General features: G+C 47.1%; 2 protein-coding genes across 2 annotated transcripts; one reads left to right on the forward strand and one right to left on the reverse strand.

Annotated features, from left to right (window-relative positions):
* Positions 1 to 252: 252 nt before the first annotated feature.
* On the forward strand, positions 253 to 2,391 carry HOO65_070296 (putative serine threonine protein kinase domain protein; the record flags this gene model as incomplete). The annotated part of the gene is made up of 1 exon (XM_071001298.1): positions 253 to 2,391. The coding sequence occupies one exon, from the start codon at positions 253 to 255 to the stop codon at positions 2,389 to 2,391; it is 2,139 nt and encodes a 712-aa protein (XP_070857014.1).
* A 6,380-nt stretch (positions 2,392 to 8,771) lies between these two features.
* Positions 8,772 to 9,758, reverse strand: HOO65_070297 (uncharacterized protein; the record flags this gene model as incomplete). The annotated part of the gene is made up of 1 exon (XM_071001299.1): positions 8,772 to 9,758. The coding sequence occupies one exon, from the start codon at positions 9,756 to 9,758 to the stop codon at positions 8,772 to 8,774; it is 987 nt and encodes a 328-aa protein (XP_070857015.1).
* Between the last annotated feature and the right edge of the window lie 3,426 nt (positions 9,759 to 13,184).

A 13,184-nucleotide genomic window follows, 5' to 3' on the forward strand; every position in this document is an offset into this window, starting at 1 on the left:
CAGATACGTCAGTCCTACCAAACAAAGAACAATTTTCCACCTACTTTCCTTCAACCTCCTTCGCAGAGGCGCTGTCTGGCATAAGCTTGAAATGTTTGGGCCGAGTCGCAGGATATGGTATGATGTGCTTGCCAAGGTTTCAACCTTGAAGGCCACGACAGACTGGCATCACGTGTTCGCACACATTAACAACCACTACGTTCAACGTACCCTCGCACAGCACGGATTGAAAACGGTACTAGATAGCGAGAAATGTCAATCTTGCATCAAAGCAAAGATCACACACAACCCAACGTCCTCGACGTCGATCGATCGAATCAAGCCCTTGAGTATTTACATCTAGATCTGGTTGGAGGTCAGAATTCGCTGCCACCCGCAACATCCTCGACTGACTTTCCACTTGCCAATCAGTTTTTGCTGGTAGTCGATGAACACTCCTTGTACAGGTGGGCGTTTCCTGTTCACAGCAAGAAGGATGTACCAACCTTGATAGAGACACTGCTGGAACAACTCAAGAATCAGCTGGGTCGGTATCCAAAAACCTTACACTCAGACGAGGCTTCTGAGTTTAAGAGCAACCAATCTCTTTTACTAGCAGAACGTCGCGGCATTATTTGGAGTCGAAGTGCAGGGTATGCCCATGAACAAAACGGTATCGTTGAAAGAAGCGTACGTACTGTCTGTGAGTCACTCTGCGCGACTCATGAAAGCGCAAACATTCCGAGTAAGCTCTGGCCAGAGACACCACAAGGCATCCTACACATCTTGAACAGGACAGCCAACTCAGTGGCCCAGACATCGCCATATCAGGTACTTTACGGCAAACTACCGGATATCAGTCATCTTCATCCTATCGGTTGCCGTGCATTTTGGCCAGTACAGGTGAAAAAGAGGAACAAGATCGAACCAAAAGCCACATCAGGCATACTAGTCGGTTTCCACTCCTCAAACTCCTACTACGTCCCGGACGGTGGACCTAACAAACGTGTCATCTCACGACGTGACGTGACGTTTATAGATAGTGAGTTTCCGCTAAAGTCGCAAATTATGGCTCTGAAAGGTCGGGTGGAATTTCCCGTCTCCCAGGCGCTCTCCGGTCCTGAGAAGGATGAGTGGCTGGAAGCTATGCATAAGGAAGTACAGACTCTTGAGTCGTTTGGCTCATGGGAAACGGTTCCAGCACACTCAGCTCCACGTCGGCCGATGAACAGCAAATGGGTTCTCCAAAAGAAAGAAGATGGGACATTCAAAGCTAGATGGTGTGCCTGCGGCTACGATGAAGAGATACATGCAGACATAAGCGCTGAAGTCCTGAATGGCGTATCGCTCAGGATGATGTTAGCCCTCGTGGCCTCACGTGATCTGGTGTGTCATCACATAGACGTTAAGTCAGCATTCCTCAACGCAGACCTGGACAGCCCTGAGTTCATAAAACCACATGCGCACATGGGCTTTCTTAAGGACCACGTACTCAAGCTGAAGAAAGCGGTATATGTCGACGACATGCTTCTTATGTCCAAAGAAGTCAGTGATACACTTGACGCAATCTCCAGCTTGTCGTACACCCTTCAACTACGTGATCTCGGTCCAGTGCCCTCCTTTCTCGGGATTAAGGTGGAACATTTGCCTACAGCCTTAGGCATTAGCCAGAAGCCAAAGATCGAGAAGTTGATTGAGAAGATGAATCTGTCTCAGTGTAGAGGAGCATCGTTACCGATCAGCGACGACAATCTCATCGATCAGGAATCTGAGCCACTGTCGGAAAGCGAACACGAACGGTACCGAAGTATTGTTGGGTCCCTGCTACATATTTCACTTTTTTCGCGTCCGGACATATCATACTCGGTGATGCGGCTTGCATCAAGAACACACAATCCCACGATCTCGTGTCTTCGGGCACTTAAACACTGCTTGAGATACCTACACAGGTCGAAGGATTATTCACTTATGTTCCGCAAGAATCCCGTCCACGATATTCAGGCGTCCACGGACAGCAGCTGGGGCAACAATGTCTCCCCACACGCTATTTCAGGCAATGTATTCATGATAAACGGGTCAGCGATAATGTGGAGGGCACGCAAGCAGACCCTCACAGCGCAGAGTACCTGCGAAGCTGAGTATGTCGCTGCAGCAGGACTGGCAGCTACGGCTACATGGCTAAAACCGCTATTTGAAGAGATATTTCAAATTGAGAAGGAGGCGCCGATTGACACGCAGATGGACAACCAAAGTGCCTTGGCGGTTGCCAATGGCTCAAAAGTATCCACTCGTAACAGGCACTTCCTCATCAAGCAGACATCTCTGAGAGAGGCGATACAAGCAGGTGTAATCAAAGTCACGTATACTCCCACTGATCAAATGATTGCGGACGGGCTGACAAAGGCACTCTGAAAGAAGGATATGTAATGATCTATAGATCATGTATGGTTCAGGCCCTGCCCTCACCCAGGAAACCATACGATGCGCCAAAAGCCCCTTTTCTCCCTAGCCCTTTCTCCTAGTGCCTCCTCCTAGCATCTTCCTAGTGTCTTCCTCTAGTCCCTCTACCAAAGTGCATATTTCCCAATGTACATATAAACCACTCAACCACCATCGTCAGCATAGCTCACTTTAGTTTCTTTTAGAACTTATCGAGTTCTTCTTTATTACAGAGCTGTTATACAATCGAATCTTCTTGTATCTCGTGAAGCCTTACAGGATATATCTATGATTTCGGACTTGGTAGCAGCTGGAGTTTCCCCTCGAAACATCAGGACATATATCTATAATACGTCAGATACGCTTGCAACAGCACAAGACATTCGAAACCAAATTACAACTGTGAGGCGAGGTTCACACCAAGGGCAGAGCAGCATACAAGCCCTCATTCCATAGCATATCTACAAGAAACCCCAGATGTCTTGAATATATTTTCTATGCAAAATCACCACAACACTTTCCAAGCTCCTTATGCCAGGAATAATGAAGACTCTGTTTAGAGATGTAAACAAGCAGTTACGAAGATAGGCCAGCTTCTAGAGATTCGATGTAGCCAACTAAGCGGCTGTTCCTTGTGCCATTATATTTGAGGCTCATAAGTAGTGATGGCGACAGCCTTTGGTGAATTACACCGCCATAGAGGCATCCCTTTAGTCCACGATCACAACCTTCATAGAGATTACTTTGCAAAAGATCTGGTTCATGTCATATCCTATCTCACAATCTAAAACTCCGGCGATAGTAATGAAAGTGATAGCTAAACAGCACAAGTTTCTCCCCTCACCACCCTGCCCTCTTCTGTTGGAGCCCCCGCTTGAAGCCCGTTAATCGAAAGTCAAGACAGCTCGGGAAACTAGGGGCTCTAGTTCTCCCCGGTGCTTATCCTGTATAGGGCTGAAGTTCATAAAGGAGTGACAACCACTCTTAGTCAACCAAGGCTTTTACCCACGAACAAGCCGAGACCTTACATAGTCTGTCCCAAGCGCCTAGGCTATTCGCCCATCGCGCTCCTTTCAAAGAAGGAGGCTCTATAATTTAAGCGCGGTCCTGCCCGTGCGTTCGTTTGACTGTAGCCCTTCCTGCATCTCGGTGCAATCATCCCTGCTATACACGCATCACACAAGCGCCACACAGCCTATGGCTTGTAGCACTACCACCACACGTTATCTACTGCCACTTCGCACACTTCTGTCCCCTTCATACACCGCTCCATAACATTCTGTCATCTAGTGTCAGCTCTGGTCGTTCCCAAGATCATAAAAAGTGAGCATTTGCAAGTTCTGCAGTGTCGCTACTACTTTCTTGATATGCCGAGCTCCCGACCAAACGGACCGGCGGATGAATATTCTGCAAGTCTTTGTCCGGCTACCTTGACTCCCTATTCAACCGCGCCCCGGCCCATAGCTGTACGTAGAATACGAGTAGTCCGTCAGCGGGGTTTGTGCACATTTCGACATTCCGCTCCAGACTTTGAATGGAGTCTGGCAGCGGCGATGTCAAAGCTCCAGGCCTCGGCGATGGCTTGTACTAGTTGAATAGACTTTTGCTGTCCGTGCCAACCTACAGGGGTGAAAACTTCCAGCTGCAGCTATTACACAGGATAGGCCATGGCGGCTACCGTATCGGCGAGCTGTCCAGAGCTTGATGCGCCATCACCACGACCACGGCGTATGCCATACCCAGCGCCTAGCATAAAATCAGCAGAACAGACGCTTTCCCTTGCTTTGGATAAGGCTCGGCTGAGCCCTGATCTTCTCCGCCTCTGGTAGTCAAAGGTCCAAGCCAAATGATCAACGTTATCATGTCCAAGGTGACTGACGTGTGTGATAAGCGAGCGACGCACTTTTATCAAGCCTCCGAATTAAACTCGCAATAGAAACACCATAATCTATCAAGATCTATCTGACCAATCGATTGTGATGCTTCCCCTATAGTCCAAGGCCCTTCTTTCTACTTATTGACTCCCGGGAGCTGCTCTCATGATTTCTAATCCTTCTGTCATCTCGAAGCTTGATGTGCAGCTACGGACCCCCAAAGACAGTGCTAGAGACCCAATCGCATGCTAATTATCTGCAAGGAAGGATTAGAAATCATAAGAGCAGCTCTCTGGAGTCAATAATGGAATCCATGAAGTGAAGCATTTTGAGAAGGCAGCGACTGTTATTATACACGAGGTGGTCTTACCACACACGTTAGCTCTGCGAACGCACAAGTATCATGCTGCCTTTCTCCCTGCAGCGCTGTTGAACACCACCCTTGATGGATTTATCTGTCAATTTACCATATAATACGACATGCCTCCGACATAACACTAATTTCTCGAAAATTAATAGTACTTATCACTTAAGTCGAAAGCGACAGGCAATGGCACCACCTATTCGCATGTGTTGACATGCACTGCACGTACTCAGCCCATGTTTATCAGAATTCTTCTTGTCCAGTACAAGCGGCTTAACCATTGCGATTCCCATCGAGAAGCCAGTGCGTGGTGCGCCAAACTTGCCTTATTTCGTAATTTATCTTCCGCATGAAACGACTGAAGGAAGGTCTCGGGAAAATGAACGGCGTGAAATCCGTGCCTTAGTTGCAAGTCTTCCTGCGTAAGGGCTCTGTAGCACTGACCACCATTTCTCTGGCAATCAATCTAGCAGTAGGTGAAAGCCTCCGTCGGCGAAGAAATAGCCCATGTTGGCATTAACATTGTGTTTCTGGCCTAATCAGCGTATCGGGATTCTTTGCCACGGCACAGTACTGCACAAACCCTCCGCAATCAGTGTTGGTCGTTTCCTCCTGCCCCTCTCCCACCCACGCATATCTTCTGCATTCATGTCTTTCATGGCTCAACTTTCCCAGTACATCAGCCAAGGGAGGCTAGTGTGTTATTGTACTATACTATGCCTATGCCTTAGTCTAGACGATCCCCCTTAGGAGCTGTCCCATCCCTGCCACCATACTAAGTCAAAGAGAAGCTCTACTATCTGAGTGGAATGATCTATCTTCAATCAGCCCTTGGCTATTGAGACTACACACAGGATAGGAGGCTAAGTGTGAAGCCCCTTGCCACACTTAGCCTCTATTCTACCAGCCAGGCTATTATTAACACCATATTAGCCCATCACTTGGCTCATTAATGGTGCTTAACAGACTGACTATCTGAACGCCTGGTTTCCCATATTGCCAACTCGGAAACTCCTCAGCATCCATCCGCATTCCCTCCTCTCCCAAAATCCATGAGAATAGGGAGTCAGCCCGGATATAAGATGCATGCACATGGAAGGTCTGGCGGTTGGAATAGACAGAGACAGCCTGTCCTAAATAGCAAGCATACCCTGCTCCCTAGCCAAGAGGAATTTCCTGCCTGCAGCTATGACAAGGCTAGCTTTGCAACCATGAAGACTTCGTTTTATCTTGGTTTGATTTGAGAACTAGAAAAGAAAACAAAACACAGCAAGCAAGAAGAAAGCAAAAGACCGTGAAAGTAACCCCCACGTAAACATCAAACAAACCTGAACGCCCCGCATTGCTGATGAGGTACATACATCGATCGACCTTGGTGTCAGTGGTGTGGTCTCCTTCCTCTATTGCCCCTACAAAAGTGTAGTTGTCATGAAGGACATTGAGAAAATGAAAATATACAAATAAAGAGCATAAGAGGCGAGCCCAAGGAATACAACTCGGGCAGGAAAGTTAGCTATAGCCCGTCTACCGTATTACTCAGTCTTCAAGGCCGGCACACTGCCCTACACAAAGCCAAAAACAAATCAAGATGACTAGTTTGCCATCAAGACAGCTCTCTTCGACCAAGGATCATAGCCCCCCCCCCCCCCCCCCCCCCATACACACAGGCGTTTTCTAGTACAAGTTTAATTTCAATGCTTCATTGAGTCTCGCAACCCCAAAATCTAACCAACTAGGGCAGTGATCGGGCCCCAATAGGCGCACACGGCTGTGCGGCTTACGTAAACCTTAAATACTTACATAATCTCCAAAAAATGCATCTACATAGTGTATATGGATTTAACGGTGCGCTATCACACACCACCAACTTGATTTGAATATATTCAAGAGAATTCCTATTTGCACCGAAAACTTCAATGCCCTATACACCAAGTAATTGAATCAATCACATGGCAAATTTAAGAACAATCTAGCCAATCAAATATAGCCATACTTTACAAGCTCTCTTTTATCCTGAATTCAAGAAAGTCAAATCTGGGCCTCTTGTACTGAGTGTTGTATATAGCCTTCTTCCCTTCCTCTACCTCCTGTGGTGCCTCCTTTGGTGATATGGCCAGTTTTATTTGCCATGTTTCCCTCTTTCCTTTGGCTTTAATTGTCTCTATATCCTGCTGATCCATCACCACAAGGCTATTTCTATACTCTCATTGACTAAGTTGATGCTGTACTGAGGCAGTTGTATGGCCGGAGCCTTGGTCTGGAATCAGCTGTATAATAGGGAATGGTTATGGGATGATTGTCTGGCGTTTATAGATGGATTGGGACAATGGAAAGACAAGTTATTTCACCTTCACTGAAGGTTGCAGTCTTTCAAGGGCACCCACGCTCACATTGAGTAGCTTCTGGCTGCTGAATTAAGAATATATCATCATCCTCAGTGATTTAATCATGCAGCCACTAATACAAATCGACTTTGACCTTTGCAATGGCTTCTTTGCTGTATGACTTCATGCAATGCACTTCTTTTGCTTAGCAACTTCTGCATCAAAAGCTTTTTTCTTATTTTGTAAAAGCTCTTGAATAATATCAAAACCCCCTTAAAGTCGCCAGTACCTCTGATCAAGTAGCTTTTTAGCTCATGATGTGCTGACTCTGTTGGAGAGATACTTCATTGGCTGTAGTTTCTGATATTCTTGACAAAACAACCTGTCCACTCTTGATGTGCTGGCCAATATTCACATTTTATAAAGATATAAAACTATTTGATTAACTAGATTGTGGTCAGATTAGCTATGTTGTTCATTTAATTACTTGGTGTGTGGTGCATTGAAGCTTTAAGTGCAAATAGGAATTCTCTTCAACACACTCAAACCAAGTTGGTGGTGTGTGATAACGCACCATTAAATCCATATACACTATGTAGATGCATTTTTTGGAGATTATGTAAGTATTTAAGGTTTACGTAAGCCGCACAGCCGTGTGGGGGCCTGGTAGGCACACGGGTCCCTGTGGCTTGAAAAATCACACGGGTACCCGTGGCGATTACGTAAGCTTTTCTCTTTTGGCATAGCTCACACATCATAATAATGAAGTACAGTACTGTGATCAATTGGACGCCTTAAGTTACAAAAACAGCTCCATCATTAAATAGTGATGAATTCTATTGCAAGTTGACTACGATACAGGACTGTATCTGATACTATTATTCGATATCCTTCTCCATTTTCTCCCATAATTCACCAACACCTCTTTTATCACCTGTAAAGGGTTACCCTCCATCTCCTGTGCTGCTTGAGCCTTGATATGTGCTTCCTCTAACCTGTCCAATGGTAAGCTGCTCTGGTGTAGCCGCCATTGTCTGCGAAACCAGTTCTACTACCTGTGATTCAAGGGGGCTTGGGATTGTTCAGTAGCTGTGACTGACGCTATAAGCTCCTGAAATCTCTGAGGACATGCTTTCGAAGTCATAATATGACCAAGGGCGTGGCATCTACTACACTTCAGTGGTGCTTTCTGCCGTGCCATTGCCTCCACTGCCTCGAATCCACTAGGCTCTCATCTCGTGCTAGATTGTGGTATGGTTGATCTGGCAGTAAGTGGCTCAAAACGTTGACGAGGCTCCAGTAGTAATTGGGGTGTGTCATCTCGTTTCAAACGCCAGTGTGAATGGAAATGCTCCAGCCTTCTCCATACTGTATGTTTGCTGTGATGGGATCAAACAGGTAGATAATGTTCAGATGGAAGTTGTCAGAGAGTGAGATTGAAATAGATGAAAATCAAACACAAACACAGGAGAAAGATGAAGCGCTGGTGGTTTCTAGTTAGTGCTGTCCCTGTGGTCCAAATACTTACAATGGAGCCGAAGGAGTACTGGTGATGGAAGTCAAGTTCTCACATATTAGAGATGCCAAAAGAGAAAAGCTCACGTAATCGCCACGGGTACCCGTGTGATTTTTCAAGCCACAGGGACCCGTGTGCCTACCGGGCCCCAGCCGTGTGCGCCTATTGGGGCCCGCAGTGATCACAGTGATGACCTAATAGTACAAAATCCCCCCTTCATTCCAATTCGTTAGATGGCTCCCCTCCCCTGCCGCTTTTTGCCAAGAAGCTGTAGATTAGACTCTCTCCTCAGCCTCAAGAGCCCGGTCAGCAAGCTCGCGAGCCATCTCAGCTTGGCGCGCATCCTCGTTCATGTCCTCCTCAGCAAGCAAAGCTATGAATTCAGCCTCTTGCTTCTTGTCCCTAATTTCCGGGTCGTCTTCAGTGGCCGAAACTTCAGTGGTAGTTCCAGGGACAGGAGTCTTCCTTTCCAACGGCCCAAAAGAAAAGAAAATACGGTTGGTATGGACGACTCTGCTCCACCAGTCAACATGGTCCCTGGTTCTGATGATTATCCTCTGGACCGGCCTGTTGGCGACCTGTAGCAGCTTCACGTAGTACTCAGTGGCAAGAATCATATTCCACTCTTCGTCGTTAGGGAATAGTCTAACCTCCCCCCAGAGGTCAATGTTGCGGCTCTCGCGTATTCCAGCAATGAGCTCGTCGGTTTTATCGTCTTCTTTTTCGACACTAAAAGCCACCAATCTGATCTCGCCAGGCTCCACGCCTCTTCTCTTTGCGAGAGCGTTGTAGACCTCTGTCAGGCTCAGCTTATTCTCATGCTCAGGCTCTTCGTCATTCTTGGAAGTCTCAATGTCGGCAACCTTCCACTTGGGGTAGAAACCCATCACATCCACAAACTCGCAACCCTCCCCATATTCCGGTGAGAAAACCAAGAAATTATTTCCCCAAGTTTTGACTTCGTAATTTTTGTCATCCAGGACGTCCGTAATCGGAACAGGGGGGGCGGCTTCAGCAGGCTTGCTATCCTGGACGGGGCTGTCAGTTTGAAATAGGCTGTCAGTCGGAGCGGGGGTGTCGCTTTGAACAAGGCCATCAGCCTCAGTCAGGTCGCCAGCGGGAGTAGGGCCATCAGGTTGGGCAAAGCCGCTAGCCTGGGCAGAGTTCTCAGCCTGAACAAGATCGCCAGCCTCGGTGAGCTCGCCAGCCTGAGCAACGCTGCAAAGCGACAGGGCCAAAGACAAAGAGAAGGAGAATTTCATAGTGGCAGTTAGGAAAAAAGATGTGTAAGAACGGAGAAGAGGTGTGAGGGTATGATGAGGTGAGTGTTCAAGCCTTCATAACCTCCCTATGGTAGTCGGCATAGGCTGGATATTTAACCATCTCTCACAATGCCTCGCGGACGCCGGTCGGCCTCTTCCCCCGTCTGCCCAAGACTCAATGGGGGCTTTGAACTAGTTTGTTACTCCCTTACTATGCAAGCCCACCAAGCCATCAGCCAACCGTGATCTATGCACTGGCAACATGACTTCGTGGGGTTCCGTGCATGCATCGGAGTCAGCAAGACTCGTCCAACTCTGCTGGATTTGGAGGCTATGCCATAGTTAGCGGGGAATTCTCGACCGGCTGTAAGCAGCGCAGTTGAAGATGGACTCTTCTGGAAGGACGTGGCGGCCAACTAGTGAAAAATGACAACGGATGTGAATCAAACTAGTTGCCAGAGCAGGCATGTATGGCCTGGCCACTACGTCGACCAGACGATACGTCTACACATGTCTATTCAGAGAACCAGATACACATATTTGGCAGCATGCTTTGCCGAATGATTGGCGGTAGGTTGCTGGGTTTGTGACAATACTTGGCACATTTATTACTACTTGCGTACAGGGTTGACTTAATCCATTTCAGTCCGAATAAGCGCAGAACTCTATGAATGAATACATACTTTAGTCAAATATATAGGCCAAGCTCAGGTCTAGCGCAAGCCTCCACGAAGTACAGCCACAGCGTGGGCCAGAGAGCTGCCCAGATCCAATGGGTAATAGCACAATACCGCTGCAGCGGCAAAAATCGTGTTAGTTTTGGTCTTATTGGTACTTATGATCAAGTTGGTTCATGCAGTCTATTCCTTCTTTCTCTAAATGCGATTAGCCTAGATAGTATCCACATGTATAGCACACACTCACTCATCTCACTCAGGCCTTGAGCGTTTGTTTCAAGAAAAAGCAGGGCTCTACGGCTTGAAGTAGTCTTGTCAGAGTGCCTAGATAGATCTCTACTCAGTGATCAGCGTCGCACAACCCTGACACAAGCATCGTGTAGCATCACAGGACGTTATCCCGTCCCCTTCAGCCATCCATCGCCTAGTCTCATACATCATCTTCTAGATGCTCTCGCCCCTGTACAGACCGCCGGACAACATCCTGAGATCCTATCTACCAGTCCCATCTATACATGTCAGCCCTTGCTATCTCCAGCACTCATAGAAAAAGTGGGACTTATAAGTAAAATCCAACATCATTAATGCGTCGTCGTATTACTAGCTAAAGGGATCGTTTTACCACTGTTACTTTGATCCCTGAAGGCCTATTCCGCCATCCAGTCACGCCGGAGAGCAAAAGATTGGGTGTTATGTAGAATGAGAGATAAAGTTTGTTCTGCTTACTCTGCGCTAGGGCACGGCATCCAAGGTGGTGATTGTACAATAAGCCCTCTTTGGGCCTACCATCCAGAGAACGCATTGGCCCATCTTGAATTACAGTCATAATTGGCAGTTCTCATCGCTGAAAGTCAGCACTGCCACTGAAAGTCAATGGTATGATAGGTCGGTAGAAACCATCGCCGACGCCTGGGGTCCAGGCCCCATCCGACAAGCTGAAGCTTGCTAATGGGCTGTTTGTATTCTGCATAGAGCCATGAAATGAGTCTCTAATCTTCGCTACGCATAAGGGCCAAGCCAAATGAACAGCGGCATTTTGTCTAAGAAGGACATCATGTTGCTAGGCCCACCCTATGATAGCACATTGAGCTCTCCGTTCCAGTCAAGTTCTGCGGGCGCTTGGGGTAGGGTCTATTTCTTCCACATAAAGAAATCCGTCTTAGCTATCCCTGTTCCGAGGCAAATGCCCCATGCGCTAAACTTGCCTTCACCCCCTCGCAGGAATCCACGTCCTGGAGCCCGTTCGTCGCGTTGAGCCTTTTGATAAAGGGGCTCTGTGGTGCCAGCCGAATTTTCCTCGGCAACATATCTAGCAGTAGGTCCAAGACTGCACAGCAGCTTTGATACCAGTGGACGCATTGGCCACTTCCTGCCACCACATAGCATAAGGGAACCTTACTCCGATACTCCGTTGGCGATATTCATGTCTCCGTGTTCAGTTTTTCTCGATTAATTTAGGGTTGTGGTGTATCGTATCTCAGATTAGACAGCTGCCTAGTTAGGCCAAAGAAAACCCCACACCACACGATTTGAATAGATCTTTAAATGACACTCAAAAACCGGGTCTCCACTTCCTCCTACGGCTCCATTCCACTAACCCTATTAGTAGCACCACTTCTTTGTTCTATATATTAGCTCATTATTTCTGGTCAACTAGTTTATGTGGAGCACGGGGTCGGGTTTGTTGCGTTTTATCGTGACTCAAATTACAGCCAGACTTGGCCGCGGATAACCAGATCAAGGCTGGCTTTCCACTACAAAGTTTTGCTAGAATCGAAGCCCTTTTTTTTTTTAATTTTTAATTTATTTTTATTTTTTTGTATTTTTTACCCTTGCTTCCCATGTGTGGTTTCTCACCTTCATGTAGCTGCTGCCTAATTCAGCATTCGACAACTCTGTTCTTTTTCCTTCTCTTTGGCTCCTGTAAATAAGAAGAATATTATTTTCCCTTTTTTATTTCCCTAATTACTTTTCAATTTCCATGCAAACTCTCACTCTCACTCTCCCTTATGCTACAATGACCGCCGTCTGCCCTTTCGCGCTTCGGAGTTACAGCTGTATCTTCGTGTCGGCGTTAAAGCTAGCGCCTGATGACTAGCAGCAGCATCATCCAAGGTAGAGAGACGCCTTGGTTTTGTGTCTCTGCACTAAAAAACCTTGGCTATCCCAAAAATGACATTCTGTCCCTGACTAAATGCAAATGAAGCATGGGCAATGCTACTTACTGATGGGGAAATTTCAATGGCTCTAGACGCTGGTTCCTGGCCAAGGCACTCTTACACCAAAAGTTCATGTGTTAAGGTTTCGTCAAGACTAGACCAACCTACGACGGACTAACAACACACCGAAAACGAGATATGGCTAATTAAGCGAGCTCTGTGTGAACGAGGCATGGCTTGAGCTAGGTTTCTGGGTGGCCTGAGCAAGGAAATTCTTGGGCTAGGATGAGGCTTCCAGCTCCTCAGCGCAGTAAACGGTTGGACCTGTATTATATATCTCTACTTGTAATAGTCCTGCGCTGAAAATCCTGCGGCTTCTTATCACCGGACTGTCTCTTCTTGAGATCTTGTAACCAAGGCGGATTAGAAAATATAACATTGCTTCTAGCCGTTCAGCTGGGCTGCAAGTGCACTAAGCCTTCTATTCTCGTTGGCATCCGCGGTGCGGTGGAGGGTCGGTCTCTAACAGCGTTGCCATGAGCGAAACTGTGATCTAGTGCAGCTATTATTAGGACTACTTACTGACCATG

This window comes from Ceratocystis lukuohia, assembly GCF_044167205.1.
Source record: "Ceratocystis lukuohia strain C4212 chromosome Unknown Supercontig7_pilon, whole genome shotgun sequence".
Lineage (NCBI taxonomy): Eukaryota > Fungi > Ascomycota > Sordariomycetes > Microascales > Ceratocystidaceae > Ceratocystis > Ceratocystis lukuohia.